General features: G+C 45.4%; 1 protein-coding gene across 4 annotated transcripts in view; it reads left to right on the top strand.

The window, feature by feature from the left end:
- The first annotated feature begins 510 nt into the window (after window positions 1-510).
- Window positions 511-20962, top strand: part of LOC116847838 (protein kinase C-binding protein NELL1-like) — a 105446-nt gene continuing 84994 nt past the window's right edge. For all 4 annotated transcript variants that reach the window (XM_032823262.1, XM_032823263.1, XM_032823264.1 and 1 more), the window contains exon 1: window positions 511-2098. In XM_032823262.1, the coding sequence (XP_032679153.1) occupies window positions 1690-2098 (409 nt within the window). In that variant the 5' untranslated portion in view covers window positions 511-1689. The remainder of the gene's footprint in view (window positions 2099-20962) is intronic.

The following is a 20962-nucleotide window of genomic DNA, read 5'->3' on the forward strand; positions in this document are numbered from 1 at the left end:
AGAGAGAGAGAGAGAGAGAGAGAGAGAGAGAGAGAGAGAGAGAGAGAGAGAGAGAAACGAAAGAAACGAAAGAAAGAGAGAAAAGGAGCAACAGTGAAAGCGGTCTCGCGAGAAGACCTCCTGTGAAAGGAGTTGTTTCCTTCGTTCCGGTGCCATTGCCGACACGGGGGTTGTTCGCAAGTACGCTTCAAGCGAAGCTGCGAACGTATCGGAAGAGAGCAAGTACATTAGCACGTACACCGGGTAGTTGTCGCTGAAACGACCGCTACTGGGATATCTGCTCTGCTATTCGGTACCACCGTGCACGAGCGAAGCGCGGTTGCTCGATGCGCCGGTGCACCACCAGCTGCAGCTGCCACCGCTGCTACTACCGCCACTGTGCTACCACTACCACCGGTGCTGCTACCGCCGCCACCGCCGCCGTCACCGCCGCCGTCGTCGTCGCCGCCGCCGCCGCCGCCGCCGCCGCCGCCGCCACCACCGCCACCACCACCACCACCATCACCACTACCACCACCAGCACCACTACTACCGCCGCCGCCGTCGCCGCCGCCGCCGTCGCTGCTGCTGCCGCTAGCAAGGCCTCGCAGAGGTGTCCACCTCGTGGCAGCCGACACTTCCTACCGGACGGTGGTAGTGTCCAGGCGCGTTGGACGCACGAGCTGTGGTAACCGGTCGGGGGAAGAACGTGCCGATGGCTGTTGGTGGTGGTCGTACCTCGTCGAGCAGGCAAGGGAAGTTGTCGAGTTAAGAGCAGAGTAAAGAAGAAGGGGTAGAAAGACGGACGTAGAAGAGAGGGTGGGCGAAAGGGACGGAGAGACAGCGAGCTCGAACCCTTCTTACCTTCCGCAGTCGACGCGTGTCATCGCTAATATAGCGTGCGCGCTTTCGTTTAGAGGGTTTCTTCCCTTCGCGCGTATAGTATCTCGTGTAATATACGCGGGATTCCTCTCGAGGCCTTCACCCTCAACGGCGCGTCACGCGTCACGGGTGCTACTACGCGACGATACTCTGGTGCGTGTGTCACGTGAAAGGAGCAGCACGCGCCAAAGCAGGGTCGTCGTCCTACGGCGGCAGCAGGCTCGCGCTCTCTCTCTTTCTCTCTCGCGTACGTCGCGAATCCGAAAACGGAGCGCATCCACGCGCGAGAACGGACTATCGTCGTCGTCATCGTCGTCGTCGTCGTCGTCGTCGCCGCCTCCACCGCCGCCGCTGCTACACACACCCAGACTGCGACATTTCGCGAGGGACATTCGTGGTCCGCGGTGATAGCGCTTCCTCGTGCGTCGATACTGTCACCGGCGAGAAAAAGCGCACACGGCGACGGTGGTCAGTCGCGTGCGTATTCGACTCTTCGGAGATCGTAGAGGAAGAAAGAGAGAAGAAGACGCTGAGAAAGCTAGAGAGATAGAGAACAACGGCTCCGACGGCCCGAAGGGACAAGTCTCAGTGGTTGGTTGCTTGGTTGGTTGATTGGTGCTGCGTGTGCCGGTGGCTAGTGGTGGCCCAGCCCGTACCCAGATCGCGGTAATGCCTCGCAGCAGCGGTGCCGCCAGGTCGCACGGTGTCGCAGGCAGGAGGGACCGAGACGCAGGTACTGGCGTGGGTGTAGTCGCCGTGGGCAGGATACGTTGACGAGTGCAGCCGACCCCGGTAGCACGGCGGCCGTCGTCGCTGCTCCCGCAGGCCATGTATCGCGAGCCGGCGATCGACCGTGCCGGCGGCGGCTGCAGTGCCGGCGACCCGCGCCGGGCTAAATCACCACGTCGACGTCGCGCATCGTCCTCCGCCGCCGCATCGGCCGCCGATCTGCTCGAGAACGCGAGCGACGGCGAAGAGGAGCCCTACGGTGAAGTGGTGCAGCAGCAACAGCAGCAGCAGCAGCAGCAGCAGCAAGAGGAGGAGGAGGAGGAGAAGGCCTATGTCGTCCTCGACGTGCTCCGCCGGCGACCGTGTGCCACGAGGGTGTGCTGCGACGACGATTCTTGCTGTCGCGCCGCGCAGAGACCCGGCAGAAGACGACGCGTCTCGGGAAATGCGCTCAGGATACTCCTCGCCGTCACCGCCGCTGCCTTCCTCGCGCTTGCCGTCTCACCAGGTATGTGGGTACCTTTCACGACGCATATCCCGCCGTTACTTGCGCCAGGGGACTCTCGTCAGGTATGCGGGGGTGGGCACGGTTGAGCGCGTGAGAGTGTTCCGCTACGGAATATCGCTTTTAATTTAGCAGAGCTGCTGGGGAGGGAGGAGTTGCAGCGGCATTTGCGCGCGAATGATTGAGTCCGGTGATTTGGTGGTCGCTCGTCGCGTAGAGAAAAATATGCTGTGCATGTTATCTGTCGATGCTGTCGACAAATGATATTCAGAAAATCGAAGAAAATTATAAGACAGCTACCGCAGTTAATCGAAATTGTAATTTCGCATGGGCTAATTTTTATCAGCTATTTAGGGAATTCTGTCTCTCATCGAAGCGTGCTGAGTAACTCGTGTAATAGAGTTCAACCTTTGATGAAGTGCAGACGAGCGCCTCCTTTCTCTGGCGTTTCTCTGTCTCGTCACGCTATCAAATGGGGTCCCCCTTTTCAATTCACACGGGAAAGGTTTCCGCTGCTCTATCACCAGAATTCTTGACTAATGTGAGACTATTTGCTTTCTCCGCTCCTTTCGTCTCTTTTATCTCCCGTATAACGAACTATGTTGAAGAATCGAGGAAGGCTCTTGTCCCTCCGGCAACGTTCGGGCACCGTGCACCAGTTGAAAAGCGGTTTCGTAATGAGACGATCAAGTCGCCGCTGCCATGTTCTCTATCAGCGCAAAAATCCCCGAACACGAACGCGTACTTTAGTTACTCGCGACGGACATTATTCACGCATTATAGCCGGTTGGGTGTGTCGCCCGTTCGATTTTTCAGAGATTCCCCGACGTGGGAGTAATCTTTAAAGCCGATTTCCGCCACCGACATGCCGGCCGAATCGGCTTGCGGTACCGAATTGAATTGAATCGGAATGGAACCGCTCGGTCGCGTATCACGCGCGATCGACAGTCGCGGATTTGCCCGCGTCCGACCGGCCTCACGTTCGAAAAACGATTTCGAGGGCTACCGCACAGCGAACCCGCGTGTGTCCCGGTTTCCATGAAAATCTCGATATAAATCGACGATACGATCACCCCGGCTCGCGGACTCGACAAAAGAGCCCAAAAGGGAGAGAAGCACGGTCGGCTCGCTCGAAATGCGAGGAATAAACAGGGCGGCCTTTTATCCACGAAATAAGACAAATATTCGCGGCACGCCGCTTAGCCGCCGTGCGCCTGCAACGTGTCCACACGCGGCCACGCAGACACGTGTATTATTAAAACACCGATGGGGAGAATTCCCGAGATTCACTCGTTTCCACCACGGAGTCCCATTCGCGCGCCGTCCCCTTGGCGAAATAAACTGTACCCGAGATATGGAGATCCCGATGGTGCGCGCGCGCGCGCGCGCAAAAGGATAACTTGGCAGCGTCAGCTAAATCTTAGTTGCTGATTCGAATTTAGCTGATAGGCTAACCGTGTCGCTGCCACTGCTGAGAACATTTTGCTTCTCAAATATAGCGGTGGAAAGTTCATCATTTATAGCGATACTCGAAATTCATATGTACATGTAAACTGATACACAAATAAAGCCCTCATGAGAAAAATAAAAAATAATTATTTTTTCGTGTATATACATGTACTTATCTCAACTTTGTTTCAAATTAACATTTATTACGCGCGTAGATAGTGAAATAAATTTATAGAAACCTAATTTTGCTTGATAAATAGTCAATTTATGAACGGCTTTACCTTGATATACCATTAAGAATACGACATTTGGCGATAATTTACTCTAAGTAACCTAGTTTTTCTTTATTTTTAGTATTTATTGCTGTTCAACCTTATTGTTCTGTTTTTGCGGTCATGCAGTGTAATGTTTTGTATTATTTGATCCCCCCCCAAAAGAGGAAAAAATTCCCATTTACTTAATATAATAATATAAGTTATAAAAACACACATTTTTAAAACATGAGTAGCGAAGAAGGTGGCAATCATTTCTGAGTATCTCATCATATATATGTGAACCAACGTCATTTGTTTCTGCGAATAAATCTCGCTATAGCGCCTAAACAGCTGATAAATTGAGCTTCGATAACAACGACATCAGTTGCCCCCATTTCAAAGAAACATCTTAGCTGTCACGGCTACGTCTTGGCTCTTTCTGCCGATCTTTCCTCTGCGTGCGCCGTCACGCGACTCGAATATTTTCGACTGGATTTTCCGCGGCTGTTATGTTTAATTAACGGAACGTCCGCGAAGCGCCGCGATATATCTCCCCCAATCAATTTTTGAGCTCGGCGCGCCTGACGCGCGAGTGAATCGACGACGATCGCATGACGCATTGCGTCAAAATTCATTCGTGTCGTGTGAAACCGTTGCTGTGATGCGAGTGCCTCGATAAAATCTCGATTTCCATTCGATGACGAGGGGACGGGAAGTCGAATGATCCTGAAAACTTTCGGCACGTTTCAACGTTTCCAAGAGATACCGTTAGTCCTCGACTGTTGAGAAATTTCGCTAACTCGCCATATGGGAATCGCAGCGCGAATCAAAAGTGAAATTCTTTCCTGATACTTTCGTTATAACTACCATCGAAGAATTGAAATCGAGCGCTGAAGCTCACATGGTAGATAAGAATATGTCATTTCATAGATCAGAGCAGACGATACCACCCAGACAGTGCATGAGCGGTATCTATTGGACGGAGAGGAAGAGAGAGAGAGACAGAAAGCGAACGTCTCTTTCGCACTTTCCGCACTTTTCAAATGCGTCGATTGATACAGATCGTTATTATATTAGATTGTTGAATCGTCGTGTCGCGATCGTTGAGTATGCGCTGTGGCGGCTGCTTCGCACACAATGCGCGCCATATTTATTGGCTATAAATTACAGTTGGTCCGTAATTTGCCACCCGTGAGCGTAATGACGCGACGTCATATAAATCACGAGACGCAGGCACGGTCTCGCGGCAAGTCGCGAGGCGATGTGCCGAAGTGATTTGCACTCTATAATGATTCATAATTGGCAATTCAAGAGCTGTAACGCGGATTAATATCACGCGCGGTCGCTCACACGGCAGAGAGACGTATTAACAAGCCGCACTCGGTCAACTGCCATTACTCGCACTATTTTTGCTTACAACCCTCGCTCGACCCTCTCACTTTTCCCTATGTGGAGAAATTTCTTCGTCCGAAATTTGGTCGCCTCAAATTCACTGAGTTTTCGTAGAAAACTAAAGTGAACTAAAATAGACTCTGTCTCTTTTAATAACGCAATAAATACTTGGAGAGAATATTATAGTTGCCTCCTTTTCACATAAGTTCTTAGTAGTCTTGGAATAGATCATTAGTAAGATCTATCTTACTAAGGAGCATAGTAAATTTCGCAAGAAACACAGCAAGTGGCTTAATAGCACATTTCCGTTCCTAAAATACAAGTAGCATATATGTAACAAAAGGATAGTGAATCATTGCGGAATGTCGATCTATTCTTCGGGGTCACAAAATTCTATACAGCAATTTTTATTATAAAATTCTCTTCGTGCAGAATGAATTATCTCTTTTGTTCCCATCTCCCTTAATCGGAGATCTGCGAAAGTTATCATTTTTACACTGATCGTGACGTGTCTGTCCGTCTGTTGATATTTTTTTCTGAAATATTATACAACGAAGGGGTTTGTCCCCGTTAATAAAGATTATTATTCTCAGAAAGGGATGGTCAAAAACCAAGGTGATTACTCGATTAGATGAAGAGAAAGAACTCGTCTTTCTCGGCACCGTCAAAGGCTCACCGAAGTGGCTCATTAGAGCTCTCTCGCGACCGCATTCGATCTCGCTAATCAGGTGAGATTTTTCGGCGGGTCGCGCGCGTATCGCTCATGCATGCGGCCGCATGCACCCCCGCGGTTCGATCGTTAATTATACCTGCTCCTCTTTCTCCCTCCCCCGGCGGCCGCCCCCGCCCGTTGCGCGCGCGCTCGTCTATTTATCCCGACAACGCATAAATATCCCCGCGAGACGACAATCAAAGGGGACTGCGGAGTAATCCCGAGGGCGACGCGCATTACTCCTACCTGATGCGCCATTAAAACGTCGTCGATGCACTTAAAACGTGAGTAAGAACTCTCCTCGTCTCTGTAGCACCGGCGTGTTTCCTCCTCCCCCCCTCCCCCTGCGCCGCCCGTTCGCCCCCCGACGCTCTATCGTTGTCTCGCTCGCGTGCACTCTCCCGCACTCGCGCCATCCTCCTCCGTGGCCCCGCTCGCTCGATCTGCTCAGAACGTGGCGTGTGGCCCGTAGACATCGTCGAGCCGCACCCACGCACGCTATTTATCTCGTCGTCTGCCGAAGCCGAGTGCCAAGAGAATATTTTTTCGCATGCTGCCCCTCAACTCCCTCTCTTTCTCTCTTCTGCCCCCTGCCCTTGCCCCTCACTTCATCTCACTTCATCGCTCTGGTTAACCGAGTCCGGATCCTCGGACCCCTTGGTCTTCGCCCTCCTACGCTATGCTCCATCACAGTCGCTCCTCTTCTCACTCCTAATGTTCGTCTTGTTGCGTTACGAGGAAGCAGATGATGGGCCACGCGACGGAATCGTATCGAGGAGAACTTGTGATGCCACACTTCTTAAATTTAGATACTTTCTAAGAGCTATCGGGGGGACTCTCCATCGACTAACTGCTGTTAACCGAGCCGGGGTCGCACGGTGACGAGAAAGAGAGAGAGATAGAGACAAGATTGGATGGAGTTGCGGTGAAGTAGAGATTCGGTCCAATAAAAAATTCAATGAGCCCTTTACGTTGCGGCGCTGACAAACGAACGAGTACCCTTGATCAAAGAGCTAATTGAATCTCGAAGATCGCGAAGCCGCTGATCTCCCGCGCTCTCTCGCTGCCACTCATCGTAAAAATATCGCGCGACCGCGGAGTATAGCGGAGACACGATCTAGAGCCGCGAGAAATCTCTCTTTCTCTCTCGGGTCGCCGTCAAATTAGCATCACCATACGCGCGAGACGCACCGTTTTCTCATATATTTCTTCGCGGATTCATTTACGAGGAGAATTTAAAATAGCGCGCGGGAGACGGGCCGCACACGTAGCGGAGGAGCGCGGGAGTTATGCAATTAACGATTTCGCGGAGTCGTTCGTCTTTCCTAAGTGTCTCTCTCCGCCGTCTCCCTGGGAGAGACACGAGCCGCGACAGTCGTGATGTGAAGGGCGACCGTACGATAATCGCGACAGCCGAGAAAAGTCCCGCTCGTAAAAAGTCGCGCTTCGTCTCCGGAAACGCGATCAAAAAGTACGGGGGTCTGAAGCCGCGAGGGCTAAAGCCAGCGTCTCGACGAAGTCGTCGACCTCTGAATCGCACCTTCGCCCGGCGATCGTGCACCGTGAGGTCTCCGTGAAAAATCACAAACGAGTTCGACGACAGGAATAATTGAATTGTCTCGTGGTCCTGCTTGATCTCGTTGGCAAAGTTGCGAGTAGTTCCGCGGAAACAACCGCGGGTCGTTAACACATTCACTGTCAATGGCGATCTCCATAGATTGTTCCAAATCTTAACTGAAGTTCAAATAATCCATAAAGGATAGGCTACTATCATAGGTTACCCAAAAGAGTTAGCCATACACGGAGAGAAGAAATACCTAAAAAATAAAAAATATTTATTAGGTAGCTATTAAGAGAACATATTTACTTAAATTTAAATTCTTTTATTTAAACAGAACAAACAGTTGCTTTCATGAAAAGCTAAGATCGAAATATCGTATTGTTTCAATTACTATATATATTACAGGGTCTTTTATTGAATTAATTTATATTTGTGCTAACTAAAGTAATAATAATAATAATAATATCATACAGTTATACAATAATTAATCACTTTACGCACAAATTAATATGAGATAACCAATGAGCTCGCGCAGTGACTCCCCTAGAAGAACGTATTAAAGAGGGTGTGATATCAACCCTTAGGCCTTCGACTGTTACGGTTCGAGACAATATTTGTTATTCCGAATGATCACGTGGCAAAGTTCGCAACGCGACTCGCGCTTCCTACTTTCTCTCCTGCTCGCAAGTGATCACCGGTATCGAGCCGTTTCCTACACAATCATACTTTCCTCAGGTAGCATTAGGACAGACTAGGCTCAATCCGTCTATATCCTACGAGTGAACCGCCCCTAAAAATGCTGTAGGAGTTTGACTCTGCGCAAACGGTGTGTTTTCCAACAATCCGCGGCAGCACGGTGATAACGTAAAATGCGATCTATTTATACCAAGAGACGGAAAAAGTTCTCTTCCCACGTCAAAAGTAGACGTTCCCTTCACCGTTGCGTCGCATTTCCGCGCTTCAGCCGGGAGAAAGCAATTAGCGCTCGCGTTTAGCGCGTCTTAATAATAAATACTTTCTCCGGGCGTCCCTCTCTCTCTCCCTTCGTCTGTCTTTTTCTCCTCGCCCCCACGGAAGATCCCTGAATTTTCATGAGAAGATGAACACTCGACGTCCATAATTCTCCGGCTCGTGGAGGGTGAGTCACGTAGAGAGACGCCATCCCCCTGATCTTGTCTCCCGAGACCACGGGCCACTTTCCCGATTTTACCTCCTCGTAAATTAGTTAGTTACGTACATGTGACGTAAAATCGACTGGGATCCATATCCGCGACGCGATCGGATTTCATCGTCTCGCCTCGCGAGATCCAATCGAACGTGGCTCTCGATATGGACGGCAATGGCTCTCGATTCTCGAGGAGAGCCTTCGATTAAAGCGGCGCGTGGTTAACAACGCGGCTCGCAGTTGTTTTGCATCCATCACGCACTCTGGAGTATTTTTTCCTCCCCGAGGGGCGTCGTCCTGCGGGAACGACCGTTTTCGTTCTAGGGTAAAAGAGGGAGGATACGTATAAATATGACTGGATGTGTAATTAACTCCTGAAATATACGTCTGTAATATACTCCTGATGTAATGTATTCTCTAAATTTCTTAGAGCAAAATCTCACCCAAAATGAGTGAAAATTCACTCGAAGCGTTGGCTGAAATACTACTGCTCGAAATCGTAAGGGTGGACGTTTCACGCGAGCCCTTACACAGAAAAAAATATCATTCTACTAAGAGAAACGATTACTCAGTTTACTTTTTTTCCTTCTGCATAACGGTTGTCTTCGACAGTTTTTTATATTTTTCTAATAATAGTCTTCGAATATACTCATCACAAATTTTAAAAAGGCTCATCATTATGCATTCAAAAAAAATTTATTCTCTTTAGAACATTATCAAATTCAATTGAGGAGAAAGTTGATCCAACTTTTTGCAGTAAGCACATCCCGTCTTTGTTTTAATCTATTCTTAATTAAAATGTTATATTCTAAGATTCAGAATATATTTTATGTATAAATTTGCTGTTTGCGATATGCTGGAATAGAAATACACCAGATTCACTCTTCAATTCTTCAATTCTGAGCGAGAATATTCAGAGTGGAAATTTTACTCGAATTCGAGGGCCTCTGATACCAGACACTATACTTTTCGAGAGAGAAATATTTATAATATTATCACGAGATAATAAATACGAGATTATAATTCATAATATTATCACGAGAGGCGGAGTCGCGCGAGAGGGAAGTTAATTTGATTTCCACGTGAGCCTCCACTGCGGAATATTTTACTTTCGTTAAGCGATGCTGCAACGGCAATAGCGCGAACGTGAAATTCCAAATAATTGCGCACAAAGTTCTCCGTCCGAAAGCTCCAATCTGCAGGATCGTATGCACGCTAACAGCATATACATATACACATCAGTACACGCGAGACGATATTATTGAGTCCCGCGTGAAGCTTCATTTCCGAGATAGCCGAGAATATTACAACAGCTAATACACCGTCGGACTAATAGTTGAGATTATTGAACGTTCACCGATTCCGCCAGTAAGACCTCTCTTTGTGCGTGCTTAGGCGCCAGACGTGTCAACGAGGCTACGTTATTGCGATCCCGCGCGCGTTAACAATACGATCACTGTGTGCTTCCCCTCGCGCTTTTAATTTTACGTTCGGCTTAGCTTCATAGATATCAGTGTCGTTCGCTCTCGGATCGTGTCGTTCGACGGCGACGACGTGGAATCGCTTCGTCTCGCGACTGGAATGTCGCGCGACATAAAGAGGAAAAAAGAAAACAAGCATCTCTTTCTCTCTTTCTCTCTCGCGTGCGTTTTCCGTGATTTAAAGCAGTTTGTTTTACATTGCTTTGTTTCTCTGTTTTTTACTCTTTATATTTTGCCTCTTTTTTTCTTGATGCATTGTTTTATCGACAATTGTCGCATGTCTCTCTTTCCCAGTTCGTTTAACTTTTAAACCTGATCACAATGTGTGCTTCCCCTGTTTCTTGTTCTCTCCATCTTTTCTTGATTAAGAGAACTTAAAGCTTGGTCTACAATGTGTTCTTTACTTCGTATTTCTTTCTCTTTATCTTTTTTTTATTCAAAACTTAAGTCAGAAGAGGGCAGAGAATAAGAAAGAAAAAAAGAGCAAGAAAAAGATTTTATTATAGATTAAGCTTAAGGATTTAAGTCAGAAAGAAACGGAAGCAAAGACAACGTTGTAAATCTGGGTTTATCTTGAATAGACTAAAAACAAGAAACACTGCAGAGCCAATGTGAGGTTAGAATTAGGGAGTTTTGTAAGAGTCGGGAAGAACGGAAATAAATATCAGGAGCGAGAATTTACGCTGAGGATTCGTATTCAGGAATTTTCACTTACCAACAATTATTCTAAATCACTGACTGACTCTAACCAAGCTTCATACTTTAATATATCTCTCTATTTTTCTCTTATATGTTTGTGTTGTCAAGATGTCTGTTTCGATCGATTGTTTACAATCCAATTTCTTACAGTTTTTGTAAACATGTCGAGCGAAAAATGTTTTGAAGGGAAATTATGTGGACGAAGTATTTGACGAGTTACTCAAGTTACTTCGTTAGACAAAATCCCTGTCATGATGATAAGACATGCAAGTAATATTTTTTTCAGAAGAAAGTTGTATCACACACACACACACATATACATCATATTTTTCTTTGAGTGTATAACATTCTTTGGCGACCAAAAGACAAGAAATAATATATTATAAATCAGCTCTTACAACGCGTATTATGAATGAAGCAAAGGCTTGGCGAGAGTTAACGATCACCGAAAAAGTTTCTCCCTTCGCCCTTATCCGGTCGCCATCAAAATTACGTTAACTACTCCTCGGAATTGTGCGCGGCATGCATGCCGATCGGTCTGGCGGGCGTTTTCTTCATAAACGACACGACTTTTCGTGGAAGTGGAAATTATTCTCGTCTGACTTGCGCCGCGTGATGAAATTACGCGCCCGTAAAGCCGCTCGCAGAAGACGGCACTGTCTCGAGGGTTTTTTTTTTCTGGCAGGGGGAGGAGGGAGTGGCATGATGCGGTGGTGGTTGCTTCTATCTCCACCCTCTCTTACGTCCCCTTTAGGTGTATCCTTCACGCACACTGCCGTGCGTCCACGAACAACAAAACGAAAGGCGCGAGCGCAACGTGCCCGGCTCTTCCCACGGCATGATTTTCGGAGTTCTTTCCGACCCTTAAGTCGCCGGTGAGCCCCTCTATATCTTCGTTATTGTTCTTGAATAGTTTACGCCCGCCGGCAAGATCAGCTGTATCATCAATGCATATCTCTCGTTTAGATACGCAAAGTTCTCGCGTGTATATCTGCAGTGTTTCCTCTCCCGCGAGGAAACTGGATATGTACCGAGGGATCTGATATGTACGAATGTGTGGTTGTAGCAATTAGCGTTATACACGAAGAAAATACTGTAGTAAAAAAATTGCAACCAAAATCTTTTGCAATCTTGAGCAATGCAAAATTACTACATCGACTTTACTACATATTTGTTTAAAAATATCGTACATGTTTCACATTTTATATAAAATTATCGTAATTATTTGAGTGTCCTCTTTATATCAGGTGGATCGTAAAATTTACTATTTCTATAGTAATTTGCACTACAATTTCAGTATAGTCCAACTTTACAATAAACAATGTGAAAAGAAATATAATTTTAACATTAATTTTTACATCTACGTATATAATGCAACAAGTATATCGGTTACTTCGATTTAATTGTTTTTCTATTACTTAATGTGGGAAGAAAGATTTTTTATGAGTAAAGATTAATTTTTGAGTAAAAAAAAAAAGAATGTATTCGCATAAAATTATATCTTTCAGAATGTTAATTAACTTTCGTTATATGATCGTTATTGACGATTTAAATCTTTGTATTTGATAATGTTTTCGTATTTCTGCAAATTTTATTTAAAGTTCGTCGGAAGACTCGACGGAAGCGAGGCGTGCGACTCCGCACGCCCGATTCCACATTTAGCGGCCTTGATTCGCCTTGGCTTTGATTCACTCGCGCGATTTAATTCGAAGAAATGAATAGTTTAAAATAGTCCGTCCAGTATATTTGGATACTGCCATGTGTGCAGGAAGGTAAAGCTACCGCGGAGGCGGAACTGTCGATTCTGCTCGGCCCGAAATGGAGCTTTTCGGTGATACTCACTTTGTCGCGAGAAAGTGCAGTCCGTTTTCAATGGCGTACATGAATGTCGAACACACACAGACGACAGAACGATTCTTCATGGGTCCCTGAAATAATTAATATTAATGGTTCGTTCGTGTGATACGTCGCGTTGTACTCGATATATAGTTAGTTACGTTAGGAGCCAGTAAGAGACGTGTATTAATGAACACACCAATTATGACACCGAACGGAATGCAGTCGTCGTAATCACGTTTCTGTTCTCAACTTATGTAACTCAATCGGAGAAAATCGTACGATGCCTATTTCGGCAGGCCACGCGTTGTTCCTCGCATGCAGCTCTGATTACTGTCGAGTTAGCATCCATTCTTACGGCCTCATCTTTCGTGATCCGTCAGCGAAACCGCGAAAGCGACGCCCTGAGCTCTGCCGAACTGTCTCGCGTAGCACATGTACTAAAATTTCGATTCATGACGGTCGAAGAAACGTGGAATAATTTATCAAGTTAACTCATTCCGATCCGAGCATTTATTTCGACCTGTTTTTTTCACGCTTGAAATACGCTCAACGAGATATTCCTTCACCCGATAAGCAAGAAACTCGGGTAACTATTTGCCGCGATTTAATATAGCAACACGGAAGAGTGCAGATCACTTCTGTGCGATTTTTTTCTCGTTGTCTCGTAAATGTGTTTACGATTTGCTATCCTGTCACGTCGCCGTTTGAAGGACCACGCGTCTCGTGCGACAAGAAAAGAAGAAAAAAAGGAAGATCAGCGCCATACCTGTTGTCGGAAAAGCGCACTCGCATTATCGGGAAGGGATCTGTTTCCTTTATTCCCATTCAGTGCAGCTCCTTCACGAAAGTGTTTGGAGAAATGCAGGTCAACCCCTTCCCCCCTCACTCGTTCAAAGGATGCGACCTAAATTCAAGATGAAATATACAACGCGTCCTAAAAATATGAAACTATCGTATTCATCGAGCTAGGCTAAAAATATCGCACACACGCGAACGTCGGAATAAACATTATTAATTCTTCATGATTCGATCTCTTTGGCTGCTCCAGTGATAGATTGAGGCAACGATTAATCCCTCGTCGATTTTTCTAACGTCGCGCGTTTCTGATGAGACGAATTATTTCGCAAATTTAGCTTACAGCGACGAGAGAAAAACGAGGAGACAATCGAACATACTTGCGAACGCGTGCCTATAGGACGCCGCGTCAAACGATATCGAAAAAAGGAGAAAGAGGAGAAAGGTACGCGACGGTGTCCGTGTACTCGATACATGACAGCTGCTGTCACGGGTAGTGCTCCGGCCATGTGCTCTCGGTGCACGCTTAGCACATCCTCGTTCGACGCGTCGCGATAGTACCAGCGCGTCCACGACGGAAATCGGCGCGACGTATCCGATAAACAGAGATTCGTCATCGAAGTTCGGCTTCGAGCATTTTCCGATAATGCGCAGTAAATCCTACGTTAATATCGAGATGCATAAATTTATCGACATCACTTTGTAGTCGGTAAAATTGTCATACCGCCCGTTTTAACTGTTACAAATAAATAAATAATGTCGAGTTCTTTTATTCCCTTTTGTATGTGTGTGTGTGTGTGTGTTCACTATCAAGTTTCATTAAAATAAAAAATAAGACAAATGTTTTAATATTGAGTTTTTTGTTTAAACACAGAGTGAATGTTATAGTTTTTCTTTGTTTTTTAATTTAAATTCTTTTCAATTTTATTACGTTTCTAATAGTACACACAAGAGTAAAATACCAGTAATATCAATCTATCTTGCTAAGAAACGTAGCAAATGTTTTAATAGTTTCAGTTCCTAAAATATAAATGACACATTGGAAAATGGCAGGATAATAAATTATTGCAGAATATCGATCTATTCCTTGGTTACAAAATACTATAATTTTTATTATAAAATTTCTCGTATAGTTGTAACGACTTTGATATTTTATAACTTTTAATCTTTCCTTAGAGTTTTTTAAAGAACACTGGAAAAATTTACTTCTTTTTTAAGAAATAAAATTCATTTCATCTCACTATTACCGTACAGTCAGTGTTGGAATTTATCGATTAAAATTTTTGTTATTTAAAATAACCGGTAAATTAATAATTAACATTAATCAATCATTACATACAATCACGAATAATTCAATTGATTGATAAAATTAATTAGTCAAGCTTTGATTTGATTGATTATATTCTGATTAATAATTAATTTGATAAATTGGTTAAATTATTCTTGATAATATATATGATAATTAATTCCGATTATTGATTTGCCGATTACTTTAGTCAAATAAAGTTTTAGTTGATCAATATCCAACGAACAGGAAGAAAATATTATAGCAAAAATTCAATCAGAATTTTTGTAATCTTGGACCATATAATTATAACTGACATTATTGTCTGTTTAAAAATGCTATACATATATATTTAACTGTTTACTACAAATTTATTGAATGTTTTTTTTATATCGTATATTAGTTAAATCGTCAAGTTTATTGATTCTACAGTAATTCCTACCACAATTTCGGTTTAATTAAAGCTTTACAGAAAATGTTATAAAAAGAAATACGATTTTAAAATAATTTTTATTATAATATATTTTACGAGATATAATATAGTGTATGCAGCATGGTATCGAGGGTTAATTTCAATAATGCACTCACCAAAAATCGAAGAGCTGTCTCGATCACCCTCTAAGTAGGTTGGCGATTCATCAGGAGGGACTCCAGTCACTGAGCCAGATAACATCTCAATTCCGTAATTGCAACGGAAGTCTTCTAGCCACGCAAATGCATAGGCAGACAGTGCTATCCGTACTCCTAGCTACCCTCAAGCCGTGTGTTGGGAACATGGAACGGCTCGTAGTTAGGGACGGCTGCGGGGCAATCTTGCCGAGGTTGTAAACAGCATATCGATATCCCGCCGATCAATGCCGACTTTAGCGCGCTGTTTGTTTTATCAGCGATGCCGTAAAGGTTCTATTGATTGTTAAATTACCGTGTATTCAGATATCCTTGATATCTGAATATTCAGAGTCTTACGTATGTCTTTGGATTTATGAAAATGAAGAATTTGCGCCGTGCCTGTGCGTGGAAAGCGCCGCGGATTGTTATTCCTCCGCGTCGTGACAGCAAAAAGAAGAAGATTGATTATATTAGCCTGAGGTTAGCGATTGCAACGTCTATCTAATAACGATGATCCCGGTGCGGTTGTAAATAGCGTATCGATGCTTGCCGATCGATGCCAGCTTTAGCGCGTGGTTTGTTTTATTAGGTCCCGTAAAGGCTCTATCGATTGTTAAATGATCGCGCGGTGTCCTTGAATGCCTGAGCCTTTAGACGTTTCAATCTCCTCGGCGCTGTAGTCGCTTCCGGATTTATATATTATATATATATATATGTATATATATATATATTTCCAAATTAGAATTCTAGCGTGCTCCTCGTGGATCGTAAAACGGCCGTGCCACGAAAATTCGCAAGTTCCTGATAAGCTCGGTAATTGTTGCGTTCTCGTCTAATAAATCTAACGCTTTCGTCAATAGACAATTTATATACATACACACATACGTTCGACACGATTCTCTATTATAAATTGCACAATACTGTACGCCCCTCTCGTTTCATTTCATTTTCCACTCAATGAAAAATCGCTTTGCCTGCATTTCTCCGCTGAGCGCGATGTAAATTTATGTTTCTCGGAAACAACCCTGTTATGCTCGCGCTCACGCTCGCGCAGATAGACAGATATAGAAATAGGTTTGGGCCTATGCTGCTATAGTCGCGTATCCGTTGCAGGGGTGGTCGTGGTTCTAGATGGCTTTACCACTGTGGCCTTGCCGGAGTCGCTCGTATCAGTAATGGTGGGGTTGCTGGTGGTAATGCGTATACAGTGGTGGTGGAGAGAGAGAACGAGAGAAAGAGAGAGAGAGAGAGGGAGTGAGGGAGTGAGAGAGCTGCGACTAGTCGCTCGGGAGGGTTGCATAATGCAGCGAGCGTCGAGCTGGCAGGGCGTTGACTTTGTGCAGCATTACGTTTCTTTACCCTTTGGCTTTTTCCCTCCTCTCTTTTCTTCTTCCTCCTCCATCTCCTCCTCCTTCTTCTCTTGTCGACCGGCGTTATCAGTTACGTTGCTCCTGTTTGCACGATTTTAATGTGCATGGTAATCTACGCGCGTGCCCGCAATTCTGCAGGATGTGTCCAAAATTGTTTCCGCCGGATAATGAAATTTCCGGGCTGCTGCAATTTTCATTGCCCTACAAAGATAGATAACGTGGCGCGATAATTATCACGCGGGGCGAAAGGAAGAGCCCGATCGGCGGTATGCCGAACATGCTAACGACAGTATTGATTTCGGCGAGACGCCTCTCCTGCGAGAGTTTAAAGCCGCGCTAATAGCGTTTGATAATTTGGAATACTTTGTGTGCCATTTTGTCGCCATGTCGGATTGTATTAGGTAAGAACGAGTCGGGCTTAACAATTTTACCGTAATGTCGTTAACAACGGGCAACTTCCCGGCCTCGCGAAGGAAACACTCAAGGCGTTTCTCGCACAGATTACCGACTATTGAGAGCATGATCGTATCGCGCATAATATGCTGATGCAATTTTCTCTATCCACGGCAACGGTTATCATTTGTCATTATCGATTCTTCGCAGCGGTTTTCGCTTGGTAAAAGGGTCGCTTACATAACGGGAGGAATGCCCTAGAAATTGACTGTACTACAATAATCGTATGACATAAGGGAAGAGAGAGAAAAAGAGAGAAAGAGGGAGGGAAAGAAGGAGAGAGAGAGAGCCTGCTGTTTTTTTCTCTACCTATCATTCGCATTATCATTTTTATCGCTCCCATTCGCCGCTTAACGGAGACAAACGATCGCGTATTACTCGAGGTCGCGAGGCGCTGGTTGGAAATAGGTGAAGTTAAAGTTGGCCTCGATAAAGCCGCAGGCGGAACGACGGTCGGATAATCTCACGGATTCATGATCGTCGACTTCTCGTAAACAAGCAACCTTCGGTCGTGCGATCTCGTCGCAAATAATCGAAGTACCCGTGACAAATTTGCAATTTTTCATCCTGCGCGTTTGGAAAATCGGAAAATGCGCGGAATCGTCATCGACCGATGTGTCAATTTCCACATGACAGCACCGAGAACGTTCTCGAGATGCGTCTTCGTAAGTCGAGCGGAAAATTTCCGGCTTATTGGTGGCCAGGAGTTCGAAGCGGAATCTGCCGCTCCTGAGAATCTCATGGCGATTAATAGTTTTCGTAGAAGACTTCTGCGACATTTCCATGTATTACTTATACACATAGACTGAATGTTTCACAAGAGATTATTTGACTGGAAAAGAAAGTCCTGTTAGTATGCAGGCATTCAATCCTTATCTAGCTCGATTCCTATTGGAAAAAATTAGATGAAGTGCCTAATAGGAGTCACTCTAGATAATAATCGAATGTCTGTGGGAAGTAGAAGGGAAATGTGACTATCCTTCAAATCTTGTCCTCAAACTTCTCATAAGAAGACGCAGTCTATGTAGAATATCTATGACACAGCAATATTCGTGTACAAATAGATTACACAGAGAAAAATGTCATTCCACTGTCAAGAAAAGCGACTATTCAGTTTACTTTCCTTCTTTTGATTATATTCAATAAATATTTGATTATCTTCAATAAAGAATATTTTCTTAACGATAACTTAAAATATATATTCATGAGAAATTTGAAAAAAATTTATTGTCATGTACTTAAAAGAAGACTTTATTCTCTCCTTTGAAGAATATTATAAAACTTTATAATATGGAGAAAAAGTTGGCTCAACTCTATGTAGTAAATAAAACGAACTTTTCATTCAATATTCTCGATTGAAATGCTGAATTTATTAGGATTCAGAATGTGCTCGAATAAATTTGATGCTTATAATAAACTAACAATAAATTTGCGGTTATAAAATACAGAAAACAAGTAACATTAACTTGAATGCGATATGTTTTTTGTGAATACATCAAACTGAAAATATAAAATTCTTTTACCATTTTGAAAAATAACTACGTAAAATTTTTAGTTATTAATTGGAGAAGATTAGCAAACGATCGCGCGTAATTATCCACTAATTTTCTTTAATTAATATCTCAAAATTTCACGTAGTTTGAAAAATAATAGAGGAATTTTATGTTCAGTTTGACCCAGTCTGCTCTTTAAATCTATTGAAGTGAAACTTCACTCGAAAAGAACGAGGTGATTATCGGGTCACTTGAATGCGAGTGATTTTTCATTCTGAATCATCGAGTGAATATTTTTATTCGAAATTTTAGGGTAAATCTGATGTGAGACTTCATTTTGTCGCAGGAGAACACATCTGCTCTAATTAATTCAAACATTTGTTCAGATGGAATAAGAATTCATTCTGAGCTCGAGTGGAACGAGTTCATTTCTGCGATTTAATATAGCAGTAGTCTCACTATTAGAGCAAAACACTTATCGAGTAAAGAATATTGCTTTTAATTCATCTCGAGTGAGATTCCACCGAAGAGAACTTTAGTGGCGACCTTCACACGAGCATTGTCGTGTCAGGCAGTCTGTACAAGTCTACGAGTATTTCGCACGCGTGTAATAATCGGCGTCGAAATTCGTGCGCCCTCGTGAGCGAAATCATGAATTCTTCCGCGAGCGTCACCCTTTCGCTTTACTCCCCCCACGTGAACCGTAGGTCACTTCCCGTTTAATGCTCGAAAGCTCTCGGAATCGCCGAAGGGAACGAGCGGTCCCGCGCGGGCGATCGCCGATAATCCTAATTGCACAATCGCGCCAATTAATTAGCGCTACCCTTTCTCTTCCCTCCCCTCCGCCGTCTCCCCATCCTCCCACTCACTGGCGTCGTGGAGCGAGCGGGGGCGTTTATCGGCATTCGCTCTCTCGGCGTTTATTAATTTAATTGCTCGCCTCGCCGTTGGTGACTTCTCGACCGCGCGTCGAATTCCTGCGCCGACGGCGGTCGTGCGATACGCGACTCTCGTCCCTTTTCGGATGTTCTCACGGCCCGACGCGCGACGTGACATCATCCGCGCGGAATTCAGACAAGAGAGAGAGAGACGTGCTTTGATTGATCGCCAGTTCGATTCCGCCCGTCAAAGACCGGCCCCGAGCAATATTGTCGTCATTTAAGCGGTCGGCCGGCCGGCAACCTCCGTCGCGCGGAATTCCTTTGAAATCAATAAGTAATATGACATCTAAGGAGGACACCGGGCTTGATTATCTCCTTGAACGCTTATCCTGCTCAATTCGACGCCGTGCTTTCGCTCTGATTGCTCCTAATGACCCTACCGGCCCGGCCACTTGGCCGGGTCTCTCTTTGGGGGAGTTCTTGGAATTGCAAATTAACCCTGACGAATGTTTTTCGATTACATGCGCCACTCGCGCGAGCACTTCTCGATTATTTCAACGGAAAGACGATGGCTCATATCGAGCGGCTCGACTCTCCATCGCGGAGTGGCGTTAGACCTTCATAGACATGCTCCCGATACGAACGCTCTCAATCGTGACATCGTGCACGTTGCGCATTCCATAGCGTGTTTAATAGCGCGGTCAATTATGAATCGGCAATTTCCATCGCGTACTCACACTATCATTCGCCATGCGAGTTCCGTGTCGCATAAAAGAAGAAGAAGAAGAAGTAGGCGCGGCAGCAGCAACATAAGGAGTCCCCGTTCACAAAATTCGCGATTACAGCCGTCATCGAGAACGAGACGAGGCGTATCGACTTCTCGTCTTTAGTCGACGTGGGAATCGCGCGTCTCATCCCAACCACGTCCCGTTTCGTTCGCGGCGCGCCGCGGTGCACCGCGTGCACGTGCAAGTCGCGCTATTTGTCCGACGTCGTACACGAAGGGAGTGTATACAGCGGGCGAATCGAGGAAGAAAGGGAGAAGGAGGCAAAGAGAAAAAGAGAGAGCCTACGTACATACGCGAACTCGTCTGACCTCCTGCCCCCAGCCTAACACCCACCCGCGACCACCCTTCGGCATCCCCTCGAAGCATCCGCCCCTCGGTTCTCCTCCCTCCCTTTCGCCCTCGTAGCCAGCCACCCACCACCCCAGGCTTTTCCTCGGGGGTTCATCGATCGCCCCCAATCACCCGCACCTGCCATCTTGCCTCTTCATCCCCTTGAAAACCCGAAAGCTCCGATATCTCTTTGGTCGATCTTTCTCTCACCCGTTATACACGTACACCTCTCTCGCTTTCTCGTTCGCGGCTTTTCAGTGGTCTCTCTCTCTCTCTCTCTCTCTCTCTCTCTCTCTCTCTCTCTCTCTCTC

The sequence above is a fragment of the Odontomachus brunneus genome, unplaced genomic scaffold (assembly GCF_010583005.1).
Source record: "Odontomachus brunneus isolate Ranch 3 - 2012 unplaced genomic scaffold, Obru_v1 Obru_scaffold_083, whole genome shotgun sequence".
Classification (NCBI taxonomy): domain Eukaryota; kingdom Metazoa; phylum Arthropoda; class Insecta; order Hymenoptera; family Formicidae; genus Odontomachus; species Odontomachus brunneus.